The sequence below is a fragment of the Lepidochelys kempii genome, chromosome 27 (genome assembly GCF_965140285.1).
Source record: "Lepidochelys kempii isolate rLepKem1 chromosome 27, rLepKem1.hap1, whole genome shotgun sequence".
Lineage (NCBI taxonomy): Eukaryota > Metazoa > Chordata > Testudines > Cheloniidae > Lepidochelys > Lepidochelys kempii.
The window spans coordinates 12,414,801-12,439,557 of NC_136406.1; the positions used below are offsets into that span (position 1 = coordinate 12,414,801).

The 24,757-nt window shown below is 46.4% G+C and overlaps 2 protein-coding genes across 4 annotated transcripts; one reads left to right on the forward strand and one right to left on the reverse strand.

Moving 5' to 3' along the window:
* The first annotated feature begins 783 nt into the window (after positions 1 to 783).
* SNF8 (SNF8 subunit of ESCRT-II) lies at positions 784 to 10,516 on the forward strand. 3 transcript variants are annotated; one of them, XM_073326339.2, is made up of 8 exons: positions 784 to 908; positions 1,671 to 1,721; positions 5,340 to 5,478; positions 6,303 to 6,407; positions 7,526 to 7,598; positions 8,756 to 8,897; positions 9,192 to 9,266; positions 9,961 to 10,507. In XM_073326339.2, exons 1-8 carry the CDS (start codon positions 855 to 857, stop codon positions 10,096 to 10,098), a joined length of 777 nt encoding a protein of 258 aa, XP_073182440.2. In that variant the 5' UTR covers positions 784 to 854; the 3' UTR covers positions 10,099 to 10,507. The 3 variants fall into 3 exon arrangements, with proteins under 3 accessions (XP_073182440.2, XP_073182441.2, XP_073182442.2); XM_073326340.2 differs by lacking the exons at positions 784 to 908; positions 1,671 to 1,721 and adding an exon at positions 1,743 to 2,029 and having other exon boundaries at positions 9,961 to 10,510; XM_073326341.2 differs by lacking the exons at positions 784 to 908; positions 1,671 to 1,721; positions 5,340 to 5,478; positions 6,303 to 6,407 and adding an exon at positions 6,414 to 6,505 and having other exon boundaries at positions 9,961 to 10,516.
* Positions 10,491 to 24,380, reverse strand: UBE2Z (ubiquitin conjugating enzyme E2 Z). The gene is made up of 7 exons (XM_073326338.2): positions 23,793 to 24,380; positions 20,976 to 21,048; positions 19,067 to 19,254; positions 17,198 to 17,309; positions 16,167 to 16,279; positions 15,161 to 15,251; positions 10,491 to 12,860 (listed from the first exon to the last, which is right to left on the reverse strand). The coding sequence occupies exons 1-7, from the start codon at positions 24,131 to 24,133 to the stop codon at positions 12,690 to 12,692; spliced, it is 1,089 nt and encodes a 362-aa protein (XP_073182439.1). The 5' UTR covers positions 24,134 to 24,380; the 3' UTR covers positions 10,491 to 12,689.
* Between the last annotated feature and the right edge of the window lie 377 nt (positions 24,381 to 24,757).

Consider the following 24,757-nt stretch of genomic DNA (forward strand, 5'->3'; position numbering starts at 1 on the left):
GCCATGCTGGAGCCTCTGCATGTATTTATTGACAAATAAAACTGGCAGAATTTTAAAATATTGTGCGCAGCGTTTTAAATATTTTGGTGCATAATTTTTAATTGTTTGGCGCCGAATGCCCTCAGGAGTGCTACACTGCAGTGTAGACAGACCCACAGCGTTGGAGGGAAGGCAGGGGGTACAGTGAACCCTTCAGGGCTGAGGTCAGGGGAAGGAAGGAATCAGAGAGCTGCTGGGGGCAAGTGGGACTCAACCGCCTCTGCCGATTATTTCGAGGCTGCCAGTGGAATTGGTCTCCCAGGAATGTGGGGAGTCAGCCCCCCGATTTTGGAGGGGATGCTAGCAGGATTATCCCTCCCCGCCCCCGGCCCTCAGGATTTTGGTAGACGGGGAGATTAGACTCCAACACCCAAGATTTTGGTAGGAGGTTGACCCCCCACATTTGTGGGGGTACACATTGGTATGAGCCCCTCCCCCAGGATTTGGGGTGGTATGAGCCCCTCCCCCTATATTTGTGGGGGTACAAATTGGTATGAGCCCCTCCCCCAGGATTTGGAGGTACAAATTGGTATGAGCCCCCCCCCGGATTTGGGGTACAAGGGCGTATTACCCCCCGGGATTTTCGGTAGTAGGGGAATTAGCCCCACCCCTAGAATCTCGGGGGGGAGGGGAATCAACCCCCACAGCGAGAAGGCGCAGGCGCATTGGCGGGGAGTGGGAGTTAGCCCCACCCCCTTAGGACGGGAGGGAGGAAGCCACTTCCTGTCGCAGGGCGATGACGTTGCCGCGAGGCATTTCCGGTTCGGCGGACGCTCGAGCGCGTCCCGGGAGCCGGGCGGTTCCCCGTCGCCGGGATGCACCGGCGCGGGGTGGGGGCGGGCGCCATCGCCAAGAGGAAGCTGGCGGAGGTGAGCGCCGGGGCCCCTCCCTCCCCCCCGACCCCGGAGGGCCGAGACCCCCTCCCTCCCTCCCTTCTCTGGGGATCCTGGGGGTCGCCCCAGATCTGGGGGCGCGTCGCTCCGGAGCCCCCCCCACCCTCTCGTATCCCGGGCCCGGCGGGGGTTGAGTCGCCTTCCTCCGCCATCCCGCAGAGGCTGCGATCCGCCCGCTGCTCCAGAGAGAGGGGCGCCAAGTCCGCCCCTGCACCCGGATCCCCGCAGCTGCCTCGCCCCGGACCTTGTAGGCGCCGAGTCCCCCCCCCCCTTCCCTCGTCCGAGGGGGCGCCGAGTCCCCCCCCCCCTTCCCTCGTCCGAGGGGGCGCCCTTTTCCCCTCGAGTAAGTGGGGTCTGAATTCTCCATCTTCTCAGGGTGCAGAGAGCCTGTACCCCCCTGCCCTAAATTCAGCTGGGTCTGAGTACCCCTTTTGACAACTTAAAGTCCTCCCTCCTCCCCCAGCAACTTCGAAACGACTGCTTCTTTTCTTCAAAGCAACTGGCTGTAGGACACCCCTGTCACCCAAACCCAGGAGTAGCTGATCCTCTCTCTTGAGGATAAAGGGTTGGTGGGTGGGGAGCAAGTCTGTGATGGGTTTTCTTGTTTAAAATGCAGACATACTGCAGAAATGGTGGTGGCACTGGTGGGGGATCCTGCAGAGGAGAAGTGGTCTCAGCCCATGTGTGACCTCTGAAAAACTTAAATAAAATGATTAGGGGGATTTTTTTATCTCCTAGGCCAAATACAAGGAGCGAGGGACAGTGCTGGCTGAAGACCAACTGGCACAGGTGAGATGCTGGCTCCAAGTTGAGTGTGAAGGGACCATTGCTGGTATGCGGTGGACTTGAAAGTTGGAAGGAATGTGAGGTTTTGCAACATGCTCAGGAACTGAAGCTGTCCACCTGTATATTATTGTGGCTTGATGCGGTGATGTTGGCAAAAAACAAGAGGACTGCACCTGTTAGTTTTACCTGCTTTTAGGCTGGAAATCTGGAAGTCATGGGTGACTGTGAAGTTTCCTCCCACTTACATTTTAGGGCCCTTCTTCGCAACAAGAACTATGCTTAGAACAGCCTTCCTCTTCTGTGTGCACCAGGTAGGCCTTCCATATCTCTGCCTCCACCCCAAAAAACACCTGCCAACAGTCTCTTCAGCTGGCTTTCCACCCCTTATCTTGCCTCCCCTGCAAGGTTGGTAATTTCCTGGGGAAAACTAGTTTAGGGCAGGATGCAAGTAAATACCAGCTTAATCCCACTTTAAACTGGGAAGTGGGGAATTGTCTCAGTGTCCAGCAAGTTCAGCAAGCCCAGAATGAACCTTTTCAAACATTGGATACATCCATTCAAATGCTCAGTCGATTCACTACATCAGAGTTGGTCCATTACAGAACACTGCATGACCAAATGGACCTGAACTAGTAGGCAGCAAATCTGCATGCTTCTGCTTGCTGTGACAGGGTCGGGCCGGATGGCTACAGGAGAGTAGTTTTTTTTTTTTTTGAAGCGCAAAAAAAAAAAGCAGATGTATTAGCCCCAGGTTAAGTAGGTTCCTTTTCCATGGGTAAGATAACAGGGAAGATTCCAGAACAATCAGGAACCTTCTGGAGACAATTAAGACAGACAAGATGATTAGAACACCTGCAGTCAATCAAAAAAACTGCTAGAATCAATTAAGGCAGGCTAATCAGGGCATCTGGGTTTTAAAAGGAGCTCACTTCAGTTTGTGGTGCAAGGAGCTGGGAGCAAGAGGCGCTAGGAGCTGAGAGTGAGAATGTGGACTGTTGGAGGACTGAGGAGTACAAGCATTATCAGACACCAGGAGGAGGTCCTATGGTGAGGATAAAGAAGGGGTTGGGAGGAGGCCTTGGGGAAGTAGCCCAGGGAGTTGTAGCTGTCGCACAGCTGTTCCAGGAGGCACTCTAGACAGCTGCAATCCACAGGGCCCTGGGCTGGAACCTGGAGTAGAGGGCAGGCCTGGGTTCCCCCCAAACCTCCCAACTCCTGGTCAGACACAGGAGGAGTTGACCTGGACTGTGGGTTCATGAAAACGGCCAAACTGAGGGCTGCCGTGAAGTTCCAAGGCGAGCAAATCCGCCGATAAGCGCAAAACCCACCAAGGTAGAGGAGGAACTTTGTCACATTGGTTAATGCCTCAAGCCTAGAACTCTGCACTATTGGCGTTTTCATATAATCGATTGTCTTTGACTTTTGTTTCAGTAATACTGAAATGAGTCATTACATATATAGCTTCCTTGAGGAAAACACTGAACCAAAATGTACACAGACGTTCTGATGTTCAGTATTTCAATTACCTATATTATTATTATTACACCCACTGCAGTTTAACTTCTTATTTGTGCAACCTTAAATTAGTCCACGCATCTACTGTCTTATATAACCACAATTTGAATATGTAATGAAATCTAAGTGTAATATGGCCTACGTTAATGAAAAAGTTTCTAAAATAGAAAATGCCTTAAACTGGGACTAACTAGTTTTTTCGGGGACAGTAAAAAAAAATAAAAATAAAATAAAATATGATTTTACCTCTGAAAACTGCCTCTGGTAAATGCCAGGCCATCCCTGCCCTAGTATGGTCTACTCCATTATTTATGCCTGCTTGTTTAAATATATATTTAAACACACAAAAGGATTCTGACTTCTCATTACGTGTCTTCTGTTATATAGTCCATCTAAGATCCCTATGGTCAATTGTCTTGTTGTTTTTTAAACGGCTCCAGAGGCGATCCTGGAGTTTACAGTCCAGTAAACCTAACTTTACTACCAGGAAAATTGTTTGAAACTGTAGTAAAGAACAGAATTATCAGACATATAGATGAACACAATATGTTCGGGAAGAATCAATGTGGCTTTTGCAATCACGCCTCGCCAATCTGTTAGAATTCTTTAAGGGTATCGTCAAGCCTGTGGACAAGGATATTCCAGTGGATATAGTGTTCTTGGACTTTTAGAAAGCCTTTGAAGTCTCTCACCAAAGGCTCTTAAGCAAAGTAAGGAGTCCTGGGATAAGAGGGAAGGTCCTCTCCTGGATCAGTAACTGGTAAAAACATAGGAAACAAAGGGTAGGAATAAATTATCAGTTTTCACAGTGGAGTGGTAAATAGTGGGAGTCCCCTAAGGATCTGTACTTGGACCAAGGCTGTTCAACATATTCATAAGTAATCTGGAAAAAGGAGTAAACAGTGAGATAGCAAAGTTTGCAGGCAATACAGAATTACTCAAATAGTTATATCCAAAGCTGACTGCAAAGAGTTACAAAGGGATCTCACAAAACTGTCTGACTGGGCAACAAAATGACAGGTGAAATTCAATATTGATAAATGCAAAGTAATGCACATTGGAAAACATCTCAACTATACATACAAAATATTGGGGTCTAAATTAGCTGTTACCACTCAGGAAAGAGATCTTGGAGTCATTGTGGATAGTTCTCTGAAGATATTTGCTCAAATGTGCAGTTACAGTAAAAAAAAAAATAAATAATTAAATGTTAGGAAAGGGACAGATAAGGCAGAAAATATCAAATGCCACTATATAAATCCATGGTATATCAACACCTTGAAAACAGCACGCAGTTCTGGTTATCCCATCTCAAAAAGATATATTAAATTGGAAAAAGTATAGAGAAAGGCAACAGAAATGATATGGGATATGGAACAGCTTCCATAGGAGACATTAAAAACATTGGGACTGTTCATCTTAGAAAAGAGATGACTAAGGGGGAATACGATAGAGGTCTATAAAATCATGACTGGGCTGTAGAAAGGGAATAGGGAAGTGTTAGTTATCCCTTCACATAACACAAGAACCAGGAGTCTCCCAATTAAATTAATAGGCAGATGGTTTAAAACCAACACAAGGAAGCACTTCACACAATGCACTATCAGCCTGTGGAACTGGGGGATGTTCATAGAATCATAGAATATCAGGGTTGGAAGGGACCCCAGAAGGTCATCTAGTCCAACCCCCTGCTCAAAGCAGGACCAATTCCCAGTTAAATCATCCCAGCCAGGGCTTTGTCAAGCCTGACCTTAAAAGTTGTGAAGGTCAAAAATATAAACTGGATTCAAAAAAGAATTAAGACTCTATGCTCTGGGTGTTCCTAAACCTCTTGACTGCCAGAAGCTGACAGGAGATGCGTCACTTCATTATTCCCATTCTGTTCATTTCCTCTGAAGCACCTGGCACTGGCCTTTGATGGAAGACAGGATACTGGGCTAGATGGACCATTGGTCGGACCCAGTCTGGCTGTTCTTGTGTCTGTGGTGGTTAGCCAGGGACCTTGTCATGTTTTGTACGTCAGTGCCATGCCATGCTTTTTTATGTAATGTTATAAAGCAAGCGTTCAGTCATAGATGCTTTCCTCTCTTTACCCGTCACTTACAGATGTCTAAGCAACTGGACATGTTTAAGACCAACTTAGAAGAGTTTGCCAGCAAACACAAGCAAGAGATTCGTAAAAATCCCCAGTTTCGGGTCCAGTTCCAGGACATGTGCGCAACCATCGGAGTGGATCCATTGGCATGTAAGGAATATATGCAGGAGAGGTTTAAGACTGAATGTCATGATTGAGTTTGGAGACAATTTGTATTGTCTTTTCTCAGTAAAATCTCTCATTGAAGTTGATAGGAGCTGTGAGTAAAGATGATGGGATTTGGTTCTTAGGGTCTGAAAACTGATGGGCTGTTTTGCCAGCCTGGGAAGGGAAGCAAGCACCAGGCGTAAGGTCTTTCCTTTAAGACAGGGGTTCTCAAACTGGGGTCAGGACCCTACTGGGGGTCACGAAGTTTTGACATGGGGGGTTGTGAGCTGTCAGCCTCTACCCCAAACCCTGCTTTGCCTCCAGGATTTATAATGGTGTTATAAATTAAAAAACACTTTTTAATATATTTAAGCACTCAGAGGCTTGCTATATGAAAGGGGTTACCAGTACAAAAGTTTGAGAACCGTTGCTTTAGGACATGTTTTATTGTTTGAACAAAAAAACACATGAACAACCGAAAATAAAGTAACTCAGTTGACAAGTGTGACAGTCTCTAGTCTGTCAGCCAGAGGAAAAGAGGACAATCCTTATACATCTTGCCGAGCCTGCGATAGGCAGAGCTCCCATAACTCCTTCTGGGCTGCTGTATCACCTTTTCGCAGGGCCCAATCCTGCAAACCCTACAGGGGACGGTGCTTGTGACTGAGAATAGCCCTACTGCCATCAGTAAGGCTCAGAGCCGTCAAGGTATTTAGGAGCCTAAATACCTTGGAGGATCTGGGCCAAAGTGCTTGCAGGATTAGGCTGTTAAGGAAGAAGAATAGCAGTGATGCTTAATTTGATTTTTCTTCCCCCTTCCTTTGCAGCTGGTAAAGGATTCTGGTCAGAGATGCTGGGAGTTGGAGATTTCTACTATGAGCTGGGTGTTCAGATTGTTGAAGTTTGTCTGGCTCTGAAACACAGAAATGGAGGTGAGGACTCTACACGTTTGCCTCTTGAGCACAGGAGCAAATACTTTCTTCCGCCGGCTGTATGTTACAAGGTGCTTCTGGAAACCGAGCCGCGCTTGGTAAGACGCTCAGTATGTGGTGTACTTGAGTGGGTTTCAGAAAGTGCCGAGAAAACAGTTTTGGCTTTGGCTCCGGCTCCGCTCCAGTAAAAAAGGGTAGCATGGTTTTTACAATGAGGTAGCTCACGCACGCAGCTTTTGTGAAAATCCATTGGAGGCAAGGCTCTGTGGCTTTTTCACCGCGCTGTAGCTAGGTGAGCTGAATTGTGGGTGAGAGGGGATAGCGTTGACGTCGCCTAGCTACAATGCAGTAAAAGCTACCTACGGGCAGTCACCAATAGGATTTTATAGTGAAATAGCGAACGTGTGTTATTACAATGTAAACTTCCCACACCTTTTTTAGCAGCAAAGATGTCGCTTAACACTGCCATAGAATATGCTTGGTGAGCCTGTAGCAGTACGTCCGGTTCACAGCAAGAATTGGGGGATTAGTAATTGATCTGATTTTTTTTTCCAACTATACATAGAGAGAGAAAGAAAAATGAATTTCTGGCCCACTATTGCTAAAGAAAGAACTTGACCAAACTCTTATTTTAAAGAACTGGCCTCATATCCTGCAAAGTAAAAGTGATAAGTAAGGGCCTGATTTAGAAATACTTCCGACATCTAGAGTAAGCAACTTATTATGCAAGCATTTATTGTAAGGTAATGTCGTGTGTGTGACATCTGCTGTTAGTTTGAATCGCAGCCCCAGTTTTGGACCAGAACTTCATGGTGGTAGGTGTTGGACAAACACAGAACAAAAAGACAGTCCCTGCCCCCAAGGACCTTGCAATCCATTTTTAATTAAATGTGCCTGATCCATTAATGGGAGAAAACAGCAACCAACTCCACAGTACTCTCAATTTGGGAATAAAAATGTTTAGACCTTTAATATCCTACCTAAAGCTGTGAAATCGAATACAGTGAAAAACACATTAAAGTGACTACATAAATGAAAGGAACATGTAAGATAATGGCAAATGTGAAAAGGAACTTTTTCTCTGTATTAACATCACCTCCCTCATTTGTTCTCTCTAGGTCTCATAACCCTGGAGGAACTTCATCAGCAAGTGCTAAAGGGAAGAGGGAAGTTTGCCCAGGATGTCAGCCAGTGAGTAGCTGCTTGAGCTGTGTTGTAACCCAGGGGAGCCTGAAAACAGCATGAATAAAAAGTGACAGTTAATCTAGGCAGGCACCTGAAGGTGGTTCTGCTGCTAATATGACCCCAGATAGCTTCATAATTATGAAGCTATCAGTAGTGAGTCCATAATTAAGGTTGCAAGCAATGCCTATTATAAATTTATATGCCTGCTGGAGGAGCTCCTCTCAAGATTACAGTATACAAAATATTGCTGTGATAGCTTAGATACTCAGTTAATAATCAGAATGTGTGGTAACAGTTGCAAATCATATATTAAGACAAATTACACTAAAGTCTTGCAAGTGAAACAACTCAATCTGTATTGCAATGTAATCAGTCTACTTGCATAGAGGAGAGTTGACAGACTAATTTTTAAAAAGAAATCTTATTTTTGACTTTACATTGCCTGTACATTGAGTGTTACTTAAAAGGACTGCTACGATAGGGAAATCTGTATTTAGTATGTTAAGTGTAATGTCTTATGAAAATTAAATTCATACTTTTGCCACAGATTCACTTGAACAGTGAAAGTAGACTGAGTTTCACTTTTTTTTCTTGCATTAGCAAGGTGTTACTATGTACCCGTCCACCTGCTAGAGAGTATTACTTGAACAAATAACAATTTCTACTGAACTTTCATTATTTCAACTTTCTTCTGCTTGGAGACCTTTCTGTTGATAGGGTTTACAAAAGGTTGTCTTACAGGATCTGAATTTTGGGCCTGAGATTGTCTTTTGAATATTTTATTTTGGCAACTTAGTGTTGGCGTTCACAGGACTTGTAGGATGAGTTCACTCAAACAGTTTAAGTGACCATCTCATGATCCTGTTGGAATCAGAGCACACCTTAAATGGAAGCAAGGCAGGCAATCTTTTTTTGGTTGCTGTTGCCTCTTGGTAAGTATGAATGAAAAATTAAACAGATAGCAGATAACTTTTCAGAGGTGCTTAGCATGAGAAGAAATAACTGTAGCCACTTAACGTGCATGGTTGGCCTCTGCCTTTCAGACCTTAACTTTGCCACTTGTACAGCTGTTGTCCCTTATTTACATCACTTAGGGTCTGGCTCAAGTGAAGAGCAAAAGCTTTTCTTTCAAAGTCTTATGTTCACTCCCACCGCCTCTTCAGGGACGATCTCATCCGAGCTATCAAGAAGCTGAAGGTTCTGGGCAGTGGCTTTGGGATTATTCCTGTTGGAGGGACATATCTGATCCAGTCTGTACCAGCTGAACTGAACATGGATCACACAGTGGTTTTGCAGCTGGCTGAGGTACTGTGGCAAGAGATTCTTTTGTATAAGCTACCCCTAAGGGGTCCCAGGGTACCCTTGATTCACTTGGGCAGGCTCCGTAGATAAGGAATAGATGGTATGAAGAGTTTAAATTCTAATACGAGTGAGAACCTAGGGTCTCAGCTTGTAAAGATATGAACATGTAGGCAAGTAGACTTACCAAAACATGGACTCTGATATTAAGTCCAGCTCATTAGCAGATAGGTAAGAGCTTTAACTGTGCACTGAAATCATTGTCTTACTAAAAACACTTTTTTTCTTCTCTTATTTCAGAAAAAGGGGTATGTAACTGTCAGCGAGATCAAGTCCAGTTTAAAGTGGGAGATGGAACGTGCCAAGCATGTGCTGGTATGTACGTGGACCTTGTGTGGTATGCTGGTTTGGATTACATGCTGTTGTAGGGTTAGGGTTGCATTTACACTACCAGCGCCACCGTAATGGGATTAAACTGTTTTTACTGTGTCCTACCATCTAGTCTGCAGGACCAAACCAGGGAGAAAGGAAATGAGTTCTTTACCCCGTAAGACTTAATGTAGACAGGATCTAAGGCAGAATCCTCTTAAGGGCAGGTCCATACCTTTCACTGGTGCTGCTATGAACTATGTACATACTTCATTTCTTGCCTTGGGATCTGGGCTGCACCTTCCTTAATTCTGTAAAATTTACTCACCAGCTCTGGCTTTGTATCCATGGTTCTCGAATACTTTTTGAACATAAAATCTTCACTTACTGCAGGGACAGATGGAGATAGCTGTAGTGAAGTCAGTATAGCCACTTGCCTTTAAATATATTTGTAGCAGGTGAGAACACTTCCAGTAATGGAGGGGGTGATCATACAGATGTCTGAACTACCTGCAGCTAGAGTGGGGCGAAGGAAGCCCTGTCTAGTGCTAACCTGAGTCATGGGGCTCTTCCTTCTCCTGCCTGTAGCAGAGCTGGAATGCAGAAGTGGTTCTTGTGTACTTGTATGCCCTGCTTCACTTTTTTGGGCAGATCCTTGTTTTCTCCATTCAGCTTTTGAGCCCTTGGTCTATTTTGACAGGAACACCTGCTGAAGGAAGGCATGGCCTGGCTTGACACACAAGCTCCAGGGGAATCTCAGTACTGGCTGCCTGCTCTCTTTACAGAACTTTACTCTCAGGAAATCACTCCAGAGGAAGCAAAGGAAGCACTACCCTGACTGTTAAGAGGAACCACTGAGCTGTGTGCACCTGTACATATTCCCCCTTTGCTGTTGTATTACCTGAAGGAGGACATTTAACTTTAAATAAAGTTGTTTAAAAAAAAATCCCCAGGTTACCCAATTGATCAAAATTATATATGCTTAACTAACTTCAAATTGTACCAACCAAACTACCTTTACCATCTGTGTGATCCAGAGGTCTACTGTTCTAAACTAGAACATAGGAGAGATGCAAAAGTGATTCTACCTCCTTAAAGGGTAAATTTCCACTCTGAGCTTATCAGCTGTAGAAACTAACTGTCCCCAGCAGCATCCCTGCTCTGGTGAAGTGTTTTAGGAAACTACTGTAAACTCAAGTCCCTTCCCCATGAAAAAATAAATAGTCTAGATTCTGCCAAAACAAACTTTATTGCACAAAAAAATCTTATGTACAATTATATATAAACAAGGTGTTTTATAGTGACTCTTGTGCATATATTTTCAAATCATTAGGTCTAAAATTCTGTCACTAAACCATGTCTGCCTAGAGCAGTCATTGAGGATTGTCACTTTGAAATGGAAACATTCAGAAACAGCAGGACAGGTAACAACGCTATAAAACTAATACGTTCACAGCCACATGCTTAGGTGAATGGTGTCCACAGTAAGGCATTTTGTGTGTGGATGGTAATGCCACATGCACCACATACATATTTCTGAACCAGATCTGCCTTATGAAGGCATTAGAGGCCCAGCTCTAACCCATTTTAAAGTGGAGATACTATTGATTTATGAAACCAGTGAAATTTACAAGGGGATTAAACAGGCATCACAGTAGCACAGCTCAGACTTCTCATACCAATATGCCTCCATGAAACCTTATATCAAGGAGTAAACTGCTTTATTTACTTCCAGCTGGTGTGTCCTATGTAAGTTTCCCTTCAGAGAAGATAGGGTTCCATTCTAAACCACACCAATGACAGACCCAAGGTGAGATTTTGTTCAATAGAAAGGTTGAGTTGTTAAATGGCAGCTTGAATTCAGGAATCTTTCAACTTCTCAAAGCTCCTTAAGTAGCAGGATGAAATTTACAATAGTTGATATTCTACAGAAACAATCTGTATTGAAAATAATTCACCAACCCATGGGACATTTGAAAACAGCAGTTTGATCTACAAAAAAGACAATTTCTTTAGAACAAAGTTACCTGACCTGGAGCTTCTTTCCATGCCACAATAAGAATAAGAGGATTATAGCAAAGGAATTTTTTTTTGGGGGGAGGGGGTGGTTTGGTGCACCATAGTATGTGCTCAACTTTTAAATCAGTGCTCTTGTAAAACAAGATTAAGCCCTTCATCTGGGAAACATTTTACCACCCAGTTTGGTGGTGGTAAACTCAATCAGGCCTATTTATCTGCCTGCTTGACCTGGGTGTGTTTCATCTCCATGTCCCTTACTTTAAATACATCCTTGATGTAATGGCACACACAGCCAGCAGACACCTGCCCAAGAGGTATGAATTGCTCAAAATGAGACACTGCTGTTAGAACTATCAAAGCTTTAAGAACTAGTTTTACCACTAGCCAAGTTTGGCAAGGGAATGTTCTGCTGCTATTGACATTCGCTCCATGAAGATGGCTCCCTGCTTATAAATGTCCCTTATCCTAGCATTTTATTTGTCCTGGATCAAAATATTAGCAGAAGAACAAAAAACAAACAAACACAACACTGACTTCAGGGGCTGAAAGCAAACAGCAGTCAAGGAAACAGCACTTCCATTTAGAAGAGCCAAAGATTAAAAAAAACAAAACAACAAATACAACAAAATTAGATTGAGGGAGGGAGGGAGTGTTTTTTTTTTTAAAAAAACCCCAGTGATTTTCTCTCCAATGTTTCCAGGGTAAAAGCATCTGCTCTTGATTTATAAGCTTTTACAGCTTGCATCCATTCCTCCCCCCTTCCCCTCCCCTTTTCCCTCTTCCACCTAAAGTCCAGTCAGCAAAAGCAACCCAGGGACTGGATGAAGCTTTCAGAAAGAAAGCTAGGAGTCCACCCTGTTTATCTTTGGTCTGTCTAGAAGAGATACCAGCAGATAGATGGGCTTATGCAGAGCACCTGTGCCCCACCTCTCCCCAGACAGAAGTTAACCCTAGGCAAGCAGCAAGTGGGCCCCTTAGTATCATGGACTCCAGCCAAGTGCTCCTACAGCTCTGGTCCTTGGGAGTTCAGCATGGCCAGAGGGAAGGGCACATACTGGGTATTTAAGAACAGAAAAGCTGTAAAACGGACTTGCATTCTACATCTCATTGTTTTAATCCAATAAAGAAAAAAAAGCCACCCAGTGTAGGTGTTTCCAAAATAACCTGATGCCACATGCTCCAGCTTTCTAGCATAGGAAGTACCTTTTAGAGTAGCCTATCACAAGCTTGGCTTTGTCTACCATGAAGTCCTCTTGTTCAGTATCCACCAGAGCATTAAAGGAGACAGAAGACCTCTTCCAGCTCTAGCCACTCTGGGTTTGGCTTGGTTCTCAAGTCTGTCAGGGGTAATTCTAGAGTTCGAAGACAGAACCATCCCCACAATTGGGTTTCTCACATAGAGAGAGACCTCTAAGCCTTGGAGCTCCCTTGAGTGTCTGTCTCCGTCTCCGAGGAGCTGCTGTCAGAGTCTATTTCTACATTCTCCTGCTGGTGTTTCTCTTGCACCTTCAGCCGAATTCCTTGCAAACGGATTAATAGGGACTGATAGTCAAAGTGGCCTCGTTTCTCACCAAAAGGATCCTGGGGGTGGGGAGGAGGAAGGAACACAAGATTTAGACACACACTTATATGGTGCTAAAGTACATCACACTCTACGTGGCATCTATGAAACACACCCACCACAAGGGCAGGCAACAGCAACTGAGCAGATAACTGCAGGGCAAGGAGAGACATTTTGGCCAAAGACACTGGTTAAACCTCTTTTTGCCAAGCACGTTAGGGGTTCGTCAGTGTCAATGCAGAGCATAGGGGACCTTGGCTCTTTTAAACGCACTCTGAAAAAAAACCAAGCAAAATAAACTTGAGGGAACTCAGTTTACCTTCCGCAGCCAGATGGTTTGAGTGGACACTGGCTGGATTTGAACCAGAGTTTCAAAGAACTGATGGATTGGTCTCAGGCAGGAGAGAGGGACAGTCTCAGTAGGAAAGACTAAGGACTTAGTAACTAACACCTCGTGTAGTGCTATAGAGGCTTTATAAAGAAAGGCAAGTATCACCCCCATTTTACAGATAGTGTAACTGAGGCACACAAGTGACCACACTTGCCTACAGTCACTCGCAGTTGGGCAGTGGCAAACAGGCAAGAGAGATTTAGCTTCTACCCTCACACCCTGATGGGACCACACTTGCAGAGCAATTGGGAGGAAGCTTGCACTGCCCATGCTGTACCTGCTCTGGGATAAATAGGAGGACTTTAGACTCCAACAACCAAAAAGCCAGCTTCTTTCCCAAACACTATGCTCACATGGGAAAGCTGCTGACGACGACACTGACCTCAACGTTTTGGAATGGCTTCATTTTCACACTATTCTTTCTTTTATCTGTGGTTCATCTAATGAAGTGGGTCTATGCTACAATTTACAACGGTTGGGGACAGGAACACAGCAGTAAGACCAGCACTGTGTTTGTACAGCGCCTAGCACAATGGGGTTCTGGTCCAGGACTACGGCTCCTTGCAGCTGCAGCAGTTATGACCATAGAATGTGATCGGTGCCATTCCCAAATAACTCTTCAAGTCATAACCCTCTCTAGTCACTGTACTAAAGATTCCAGCTGATGTGAGTCAGACAGTGTTGCCTGGTGGCACTATTCAGTCCAAACACAGGCGGTCTGCTTTTGTCATGCGTTGCGGGTGCTCTCATTTTATGGATTACAGGGCTGTTTGTTGACAATGAAGGGCATGGGTAGATATTCGGTTGTAAATTAATCACCTCTCTCTTTCATCAATGGTGATATCTTTTAATGGGACAGTCAGGACATGGGTGATTAGAGCAGAAGCAGCTTCTATTCATACTGAAATATCTTAGCAATCAGCAGTAAGAAAAAGCAGGTTTTTTTTGATGAGTGGCTCAGGAGCAGTGCTAGGAAAAGCTCAGTGGCTTGTACTGGGTCCGCGAAATCAATGGAAATTGAAGGCACTCGGCACCTCAAGGGACCAGGCCTCAGCAAAGCACCTTTGATTCCACACGTAGGCTAGTGCAGATAAAAAATTGCAAGAGCTTGTTCTCAGGATTGGAGAGCAGGAAGAAGCCTCACCCCCCACTTCTCAGGATTGTATTGCATAATGAGTAACACAGTGATGAGGCCCTTAAGAAGAGACTAGAGGAAATCCTAGAACTCCAGCGATGCATAGCCAGAGCCAGCAGAAAAACCACCAGCTAGCTAAACCTTTGACCGGGACATAGGAACTGCCCTACTGGAATCACACTACTGTCCAAGCAGCGGTAGTTTCCTATTCTCTTAGCATGAGTCAGAGGATAGACCAGTGGTCCTCAACCTATTTACCGTTGTGGGCCACATATGTAGCCCACAATATGTTATGTGGGCCGCATCCAACACTACTTGTAGGGCCCTGATCCACATGAAGAGGAAATACAAGCACATTTAAGCTTGTGTATCCACCCCCCCAAATTCTGCCTTTCACAGAAAACTTTCAAATGAAGTACAATTGGCACCAACAGACAGAGAATTAAGCAGACATTTTGTGTTAGAGGAAAAACAGTACATAATAGGAATTTCTCATAGCCTTATTTCATGGCTGATGTGAAATCAAAGCACATGAAGGGTAGAATTTCTTAAATTCCCTCCAAATAAGGAGCTCCCATTCTCCTCTCTCCTAAATTAGCCACGTCAAGAGGCAAGCTGATGGCTACCGTGGCTGAAGGAGGTAGCCAAGATAAAAATAATCTCAGCAAGCAGACAACACTTTTCACCACATAGATTGTAAGAAATGGAAGTGTTGATGTGCCAGCTAACAGGTCATTAAACTGCACCCTTCTAATTAAGTCGTAGCATGGAAAGGAGGGTTGCCAGCAGCTTACCTGCATTGTCTGTCCTTGGAGGTGAAGCCTCTCTTTGCATGCACCCTCGTAGAAGTCAAAGTATTCCATGAAAGACTTCTCCATAACACCCCTGGAATGCCACAAAAGAGCACATGGTCAATGCAGGCGGAGCGAGCATTTAAGCGATGGTCTCAACACCTCGTGGCCACGTGAGACTCCATTCAGTTAAAAGAAAAGGAGGACTTGTGGCACCTTAGAGACTAACCAATTTATCTGAGCATAAACTTTCGTGAGCTACAGCTCACTTCATCAGAAGCTTATGCTCAAATAAATTGGTTAGTCTCTAAGGTGCCACAAGTACCCCGTTTCTTTTTGCGAATACAGACTAACAGGTCTGCTACTCTGAAACCATTCAGTTAAGCAAACGTGTCATTCATCTAATCCACAACACTCTGTGTATGCCTTAAAAATGTACGTGGACGATCCAAGCATTCAAAAAAATCTGCCCTGGCAACTGAGGCAATCATCCCGCTGCTCAGCAGAACCTCAGACACACGGGGTTTGCATTAACTTGTGTCACTGCCCTGCTGAATTACACCACACCAGGAACAAGAGTATGCAGGAGGAGGTGGTCGTCATATAGCAATTGGATGTATCGTGAGACAAAGCAGGGCAGGGAACAAGTGCAGGTGCTGTATAAATATTATACTCAGTACACATCAGGAACAATTAGCCATCCACCCGTGCAAGCAAGACAGAGACACGTCATCCCCCTTTACAATATGGGAATGGGAACAGAGGGTTTAGAAGTGCCCACCGTGACACAGCTAGGACTGGAACTCAGGAGTTCGGAAACACCAAGATAAGAGTTCCTGGCACCCTGTTCAACATAGGACGCTGCCCCTTCGACAGAGATCCAGCCCCTCACAGCAACTTAGCAAGCGAACATGAAGCATACAGAAGCGCCCAGTTAAAGCAGACCCTGACTGTTCAGAACGAGATGGGGCCATGTTTGTGCATTCACTCCTCTATCCCCATTACCTACCGTAAAGGCTCAGGACAGGGACACTTTCCTTCCAGCATGTCGCACACGGCTACTCGGATAGTCTCATGCCGAATGCACTCGTTATAGTTCTTACTATCCCCAGGGTGCCTCTCCTGTAAATGGAAATTGCTGCACTGAGTCCGTGTGGTAAACAGGTATTATCCCTTCCCTTCGGGCCATAAGGATTTCACACTCTGCAGCGAACTCTCCTCAGATCTGCCTGCTCAAAGTACAGTGATCTAGTTTATCCTGAAAAGCTGGTAAGAGATTCCACATGTTCCCAGATCCCAGGATTCGGGTAGCTGAGGAGATGGATCAACTCAAGCCAGCACAATAGTCTCTCTCTCCTTCTCTCTTAGGGACCGTAGACCAGGATAACCTGAGCAGTTTGGGTCACGTAGGACACAATACATCCCAGGGAAGCCATTTACTTTCAGCACAGATTGGCAGAACAAGAAAAAGCCGCTGCAGATATAATCAGTTTTCTGTCTGTTTCCAGTTAATTCCACTACCTTTCTTATAATGTAAATTAAAATGGGATCTGTGGCAGGAAGGTTAAACACTTTCTAAACCCATGCTGTCTGTATAAACCAGGTGACCATTAGTACCGACAGGATATTCCACCATAAAAATCTCAAAAGGAATTACAAGTATTTGAGCTCTTCTGCAAGTCAGGTAGTATTATGTGGGGTAAACTGGGGCTTGGCGCAGTTAACAGACTTACTCAAGGTCACAGCAACTCCGCAACAAAGAATGAAACAGAAAGCAGGAATCTCCCAGTTCTCTTACTACTAGACAACACTCCCTTCAGCTAAAAATAGCTCTCCTTTCCAGAGGTGTTTGCAGGACACCCATCGCTGGTATCTGGAGAGATGAACACCAAAGACTTGAATAGCCTCAGGATGACTGATTGAATTCCCTTTTGCAGAGAGACACAGTTGGAGAGCGTGTGTGAGAGTGTGTGACGACAACGACACGGGAGTCAAGTCATTCCAGAACTGGAGTAAACCATGCTCAATCAGAAGTATTACCTGCTCAAAGCCAGGTTCGTTGTGATAGGGGTTCTCAGTCATCAGTGACTGTATGGAGATGAGGACTGAAGAGATACTCTGTGCTGGGCTCCAAGCAGGACCAGTCCAAGTGCTGAAACATCATAAACACAGGAACGTATTTAAACACAAGACCTAGAATAGGACTCAGTGACCTCCCCTTTCACTGTTACCATTCTCAAAGATCAACAAACCCCAGTTTAGGAAATCAGAAAAAGCTAGAGGGGACTACCCAGAAGGGGAAGTGGACAAGAAAAACAGGGAGCCCCCAATGATCTGCAGTGTTCAGAAGCTTTTATGGTTGAAGTTAGTGTTTCTTTTCACCCAGTTGTGAACACTAATCTGGATAAGTAAGGTTTTTGTAAATTTCACTTTACTGCCAGCATTGAAGTGCCTGGCAGACGGAAAAGAGTAGCACGCCTGGGGAAACTGCCCAACATCAGGGTTAATATTGAAAAATGTTCTGCTCGAATAATAATACCTAGTTCTTATATAGCACTTTCCATCTCAAAGCACTTTACAGCAGAGGTCAGTATCATTATCCTCATTTTATAGATGGGGAAAACTGAGGTGCAGTGACTTGCCCAAGGTCATCCGGGAGATCAGTGGCAGAAGCAGGATTAGAATTCAGGTCTGAATCCTAGTCCAGTCGTCTTATGCATTAGGCAACACTGCCTCCTATAGTAACAAAGATCTACTGGTCCCTATGCCACATGCAGGGGTGCGCACACCTTTATGCAGAGGGACATTTCTAGAAAAAACAACAAACTCTGCATTGGCCGCCCTTTGCTACAGATCCTTTCCCCCCCTGGAATGGCAGCATTTCAAAAGAGGGATGCACCTGGCACATGAGACACTTTCTAAACCCTTTCATTTTGCTGCTCCTTTTCCCTCCACCTCCCCTGCGCCTTTCAGTTTGATGCACGTCCCAAGAGCTTGAGGTGGTCTGCCCAACTCAGTGCCTCCCGTTTCAAACCCCCTCCCATCACATCAATGAATAGTCTTCCTTCCTTAAACCATTGTTCTGTGTTTGCTCTAATTTAGGACCCAACACTGTGAGACGACAAGCCTCTGCCACTTGCACTGGCTTCACGCTGAGCTGCACTGTGCCCAGCGGCACTCAAGATCCTGCCCTGGCATTGTTAACGTGTCAGGGAAGGGATGATGTGTTTGCAGGATTGGGACCATCCATGCATGTTCTTTAAGCACAGTAGTCCAATTGAAGCTAATGGGACTGCTCCCATGCTTAAAATTAAGCATCTGCAGAATTGGAGCCAAAGTTTGTAAAACCGCTGTTTGAATAGGCAGTGCTCTAGTGGGGACTTAAAATAATTATCCTACTCATGGTTTTGCACCAAGCACAAGCGGAAGCAGAGAAGCAGTTAAACAGCTTTCCAGGGAGTTCTTAGTGGCTCTCTTTTTTTTTTTTTTAATTTCTTTTTTAAAAACCACACACACACACGGGAAATTAAAACCACCAAAAAAAACCCCCCTACATTCAAACAACAATCAGGGTCGGCCTTCAAACCGCAAAAGCAGAAGAAATGCAAAGTTCAGGCCAAAACTCTATGGGGGAGATGGGAGGAGTGCTGTGCTACTTAGGCACAATGGAGTGAGAGAACAGAATTTCAGTCCTGGCTTTTGTAGGTTCAAAGAAAGTCAGACTCGCATTTTTGCTAAATTCTGGCAGCTTTAAGGCCTCCATCGTGCAAGCAACTCCATAGAGAGTCTGTGCAGGCAGATGTCACTGCAGGATCAGGACCTAAATATGCAAAGAGGGTCACATACAGCAGAGAACTGCCTACAGCAAACTCCTGGCTTCCCCCTGAAACAGCTGAAATCTTCTCTTACCCTAGAATACTCAGGCAGACTTTCCCATTGCGGTAGAAGTTGGGGTTAAACCTCACTGTGTTATTCCCTGTTGTCATCAGTTTGACCCTTGGTGGGTGGATGGGATAATCTGGAGGACAGCGAAACAGGAACAAGAAGAAACCCCCTTCATAAGGCGTGTCAAATGGGCCTGTGATCAATGCATGAATCTGTAAAACAAAAGCCCATCTTGCGCACCACTTCAAAATTGCGCAGCACTGTGAAATTTTCAACAAAACCAAACAAGTGCAAGAAATCGCGATACAGAGCTCACGACCAGGCCTCTCCCACAAGCACATCATACACAGTCCACTCTTTCCCCTCCCTGCCAGACTCACTTATACATTTCTCTGCCACACCTGTGCGCAATGCATGCCCCCGTAGCCGTATTTACATGCCTCACACACTTGCACATGCATCCGCTCCATGTCTGCGCAGCCAAATGCAGAGTAAACAGTACTTCATCGGAAGAGCTCGACATTTCAAAAGTTGAAAGATTTAAAAACAAAACACACAACTAACAAGAAAAAATATTCACTACCTATTTCCATCCCCAACCTTTATTTTCCAACTTCTGAATTTCCACCAGCAAGAGGATTTTTCTTAGTTTGAAGATACTGCACTGATTTGTACTTAAACGGATCACTAACCTTCCTCAGCCAGGACCTATGGTTAGGAGCATTCTCTCCTCACTGTAAAGTTACCTCTGAAGATCCTGATCACATGCAGGTGAAATTACTACCTGAGCAAGATTATTTCCTTCTGTGCTATTTCAAATGTGCTCACTTGATCAATTTTAAATGCTTCTTAACTCCTCGTGATTTGCAAGAAGAGGCCAAGACTAAGACGCTCTAAGACATGGTCAATGATCTAATGCATTGTTGGAAAATGGGTGTGTATTTTCAGCTTCCAGCATCAAGTTGGACCAAAGTTATGATTAAAATACTGAGTATACACTCAGAATATGGAGTATTGTTGTGTATAGGAATTCTCTCCAAGAGCTATTATTCCCTTGCAGTATTTTAAAACCCAAAGGCCTCACGTCAGCCAGGGGTTAGTGCTGGTGGTACCTGGAAGTGGAAAGATCGTCGGAGAGGCGGGAAAAGCTTGCAGCAACAGGAAGAGAGGAGGCAACTTCTCCTCCACCACTAGCCTGACAGGAAACCAGTGCAGCCCAAAGACTGGATATGGCATGGAGGCTGGGAGATGCACTGCATCAAATGCATCCTTTCAGCAGCCAGCGTCTGCAAGCTTCCTAGGGTATCCTGACTGCAGTGTGACACTTAGCAGAAAGTGCATGGACAGGCATCTCCCAAGAACACCTCCACTGGGGCACAAGGATGCAGGCTAGCACAGGGAGTGCAAGTTACACCTCTCTGCATAAGCTTGGGTCTGAATCATGGCCTAATCTGAAGTTTCTGCACCCAATGCACAGATGCCTCCTGACTACCACATTTACCACCCCCAGTCTCTGATGGAAGCTTCCCATAGCCCAGTGGTGCTCACAGCGGAGTCAGCTGTTCCTCAACATTCCCACTGATCGTTTTCAAGCATTGGCAGCATGAAACCAGCAGGACAGGTGCTTTACCGAGTCATATGGCCATGGCGGATCTACTGGATTGATCTGCAGAGCCACAGTTTATCACTTCACAAAGTCAGCGTCCTTGAAAGCCCCCCTCCAGTTTTAAAACACAGCCCCGTCTCACTGTCCCCAAGAAAATTTAAGCTGCTTTATTCTTTTACAACCTTTTGAGGATGATCTATGGGACTCTTCCCTACCCCTCTCCCCAAAATGGTATGGACAAGCCTTATATGGATTAACTCTTAAAGTAGCCAGCAAAAGAAGACACACAGAAGGAGAAAGTTGGATCAGTTCTGGATATTCACTTACCTTAGTCATATCATGGGGATCAGGCACAACAAACATTCCAGGGGGTGGTTCCTTATAAATGGACATGATATCCCTGAACAAAGAAAACAGGAATTAGCCATTATCTCCCTCGGGGTCCAGACCAATTCAAGGAACAGAACAGAGTATGAAAGAGTGTGTGTGAGAGACAAAATAAACCTGTTACTGAAAGCACTTGTTTTTTTATTTTGTTGCTGCTTCATTGTTTTCTGGCTAAGCTGTTCCTGCTTATCCAGAAGAAGAGCTGTAGGAGAGAAGGAGTGCACACACTCTCAAAATACATAACAAGAGACATGGCATCAGATATGACTCATTGTGAGTTGGGGGACATACAGCAGCATTCTACCTCTAACAGCGAGAGTGCTGCTCCCTGTGTTGAGGTGAGTTGCACACAGCCACAAAAGGATTTTAAAAAAAGTCTTCCTGTTCGTAAAGAAAACTGAGCTGAGCTAAAGTTTCAGCAGTATGACTAAGCAGATGAAACTTCTGAAGTGACAGGAGAACCTCAACTTCTTATCAAGTTAGTGCTTTCATCCATTTGGACTGGAAGCATAGTTTGTACCATCTTATGGTGAAGTTCTAGGAGTTTTGTAACCAGCAGTAGAACAAGGATATGCAATCATTTGGCAAGCAGTAATGTTTGTGAGGAGGGAAGAGGAAGAATCTATTGAAATAAGGCCAATATTTATAACAATACAACAACATATTGTTTTAAAGTTTATCAACATGCCAGACCTAATGTGAGCAATCCTTTTACAGGCAGCCTCTAATACTGCAGTTAGACAGGAAATAGCTGAATTGTTCAGTTAGCACCACTCAGGCAAATGAAAGAATAGGATTATGGGTGGGCCAGTAACACCTTATAAAATTCAATCTAGGAACACAAAAAAGAAACCTATTGCCCTACTGATCTAATACAAGACTACTAATTTGCAGATGCACAGAGATACTTGGTTTCAGATCACTCATTGGCACACAGCTGGCACAACAGATTAAATTTTAAGATTAAGTAGAGGCAGTTTTGGTCAGGTGAGGTATCATCTTATATTGAATGCACAGGACAGAATCAGGCAATCAGAATGCTACTCTTGTCTCTGACACAACTTCATTGTTAACCTCAGGGAAGTCACTTTGCCTCTCTTGTATGCACCTGCAAAAATGCAGTTGTGAGGCTGAATTCAATGTATGGGCTTTGAGATCCTTGCATGGATGGGGCAAAATATGACTTCATACAACTCAGCTCAACAACTCATACATTTTCTTAGCCACTGGTAGCAGCACGAATGGTTTAACCAGGTGGGGACAGAGGGAGGAAGTTTCTGTTAATCCCCCCTTTAAAATGATAAACGTGATCACCGAAATAGACTACGGCAGTTTTAGCAAGAAGCTGCTGACCCATATGAATTGCCAAATTTCAGTGGTGGATAATTGATTCTGTCTAGTATATTTCCCAGGACGTTTCATGTGGACATGGGATGCTTCATCTCCTGTGCTGTACCACATTGCTGCACGTGGAGAACAGCTATCACATTCCACCCGAGACGTGGATACATGATCTTACATTTATACACCCTGCAAATCACTGTGGGATCTGTCTGGATGAAAAGCGCTTTATAAATACAATGCGGCATTAGCACGCTGGGTCTCGAGCAGCAGCGAGCTGAAACTAGACTGTGTCAACAAAGCCAGAGGGAATCTAAAGCATTTTGATGCACAGAACGTTCTCCTAACCCTGGGGAAGCCTACTAAAACCTAGAGAGCTGCAGATACCTCTGGGGACAAGATCAAAGGGGTGATGAGTGAATCATAGACTATCAGGGTTGGAAGGGGCCTCAGGTGATCATCTAGTCCAACCCCCTGCTCAAAGCAGGGCCAATCCCCAATTTTTGCCCCCCATCCCTAAATGCCCCCCTCAAGGATTGAACTCACAACCCTGGGTTTAGCAATGCTCAAACCACTGAGCTCTCCCTCCCCCCGTGTGTGGGGGTCTCACATTCCCTTGTGGAAAGCTGTAAGTGCCAGTGCATAAAGAAATGCATCCACTTCCCTAGGATATATAGGTGTCTCCATAGGTGGCCTCAGGCCACAGAGAACAACATGGAAGAGTTCGTCCTGTCCCTAGCACAGATGCTGATGACATCCATAGGGTAGAGGCTACCCAAGTGGTTATGACCCAAGTGGTTATGGCCCACGGGCAGATGGGACAGTGGGTGTTGGTAATGCCAGTCCCAAAACCCTAGGCTCAAAGGGCAAGACGCTGGAAGAGATCAAGATGGGACGGGGAAAGATTCGTACTCCTTTTAGAGGGAGGGGGAAGGCCCCAAGCACGGACAACCGGCTCTTTTCGGGGGAGGGGCCGGGAGAGAAATCCAGAACAGAGCAAGGAGCGGTCACCATGACAGGGCATTCACTCAGCGGTGATTTCGCCTGGGAAGCCCCTGGCTACAGGAAGCGGCAGGAAGGCAGGAAGAGAAAGGACTGCGGCACTGGGGAAGGGGGTCGCCGGGTCCCGAGCAGGCAGGCGGGGTACTGGCTGGGCCCGGAGCTCCCAGGGAAAGACGCTGGAGCCCCACGGGGGATGCCGCAGAACCGGCTGGCCCGGATCAGGCAGAACCGGGGAGAGGGGGGGGGGGCGGGTTTGGGGCGCGCGCTATCCTGGGGGAGGGGCCCACGGGAGACGGGGTTTGTAGTTACAGATCCCCCCCACACACACACACACACCCACCCCCGGGGCGGGGGTCCCCGGCTCGATCCGCAGCAGGCCGGCCGGAGGCGGCCGGGCCAGGCCGGCTCGCTCACCGTTTGATCCGCAGCAGGCAGGCCGGGCTCGGCCTCTCGCTGTCCCAGTCGCCGCTCACCGTGGGGTCCCAGAAGGCGGAGTGAGTGAGCAGCGCGGCCCCGGCCGCGGCGGCGGCGGCGGCCGCGGGCAGCCCGGCGAGGGGGGCCCCGCCGCTCCCGGGGGGGGCTCCGGCCCCCGCGGGGGGCGCCCCGAACCCGGCCGCCGCCCACAGCTCGGCCGGGATGAACACGCCGGGGCTGCCCGCTCCGCCGCCCCCGGGCCCCGCCGGGACCCCGCCGCTCGTGGCGGCCGCCAGCACCGCCGCCGCGGCCGCCTCCTCCGCTGCCGGACTCTCCGCCATTCTCCGCGGCCCCTGCCCCTGCCCCGTCTGGGAGAGCGCAGCTTCCGGGACTCCACACCAGCGAGTCCGCCGGCCAGAGCGGCCCTCCCCCGGCTCCTCCACCGCCGAATCCGGGCCAGAGCGTCCACCCGCCCCGCCCTGCCGCCGCCGCGAGCACTCCGCTCAGCACCATGGAGTCGCCTCCGGGCTGCAGAGTGTCGCTCCCGAGCTGGCCACCCAGGAGACGCCTTTCACTAGAGCGTCCCCCACCCTCAACCAACGAGTTGCGGACCATAGAGTCTTCTCTGGGAGTAGAGTGTCAATCCAATCAACGAGACGCCCAGCAGCGGGGAGGAGGAGGAGGAGTGCCCTGCTTTTCATGCCCAGGAGGCAGTGGGCGTGGCCTGGTGGTGCAAGACTTTGCAGGGGGCAGGGCTCTGTGCAGCTAGGCTGGTGCCAGGGTGTCATGACATGGGTGGAGGGTGATGCTGTATCAGTGTGACGGCATTCATGATGTCATCACATGGCATCACAGCCTGGATGCATGCAGTGCAGGGAGAATCCGGTGGGTCCCAGGATATTAGAGAGGGCAGAAGAGATCTCTGCCAGGGAAAGTCAAATGTAATAAGTAATTTCAAATTCAGT

Bases quoted from the DNA above. Each gene is read 5' to 3' on its own strand.
- UBE2Z (XM_073326338.2), bottom strand. From the start codon at position 24,133: ATGGCGGAGAGTCCGGCAGCGGAGGAGGCGGCCGCGGCGGCGGTGCTG. The intron at 21,049-23,792 runs GTGAGCGAGCCG...TTCTTTGTTCAG, and splicing joins TGCCTGCTGCGGATCAAACG to GGATATCATGTCCATTTATA. The intron at 19,255-20,975 runs GTAAGTGAATAT...TTTGTTTTACAG, and splicing joins ATCCCCATGATATGACTAAG to ATTCATGCATTGATCACAGG.
- SNF8 (XM_073326339.2), top strand. From the start codon at position 855: ATGCACCGGCGCGGGGTGGGGGCGGGCGCCATCGCCAAGAGGAAGCTG. The intron at 5,479-6,302 runs GTAAGGAATATA...CTTCCTTTGCAG, and splicing joins CGGAGTGGATCCATTGGCAT to CTGGTAAAGGATTCTGGTCA. The intron at 7,599-8,755 runs GTGAGTAGCTGC...CCGCCTCTTCAG, and splicing joins TTTGCCCAGGATGTCAGCCA to GGACGATCTCATCCGAGCTA.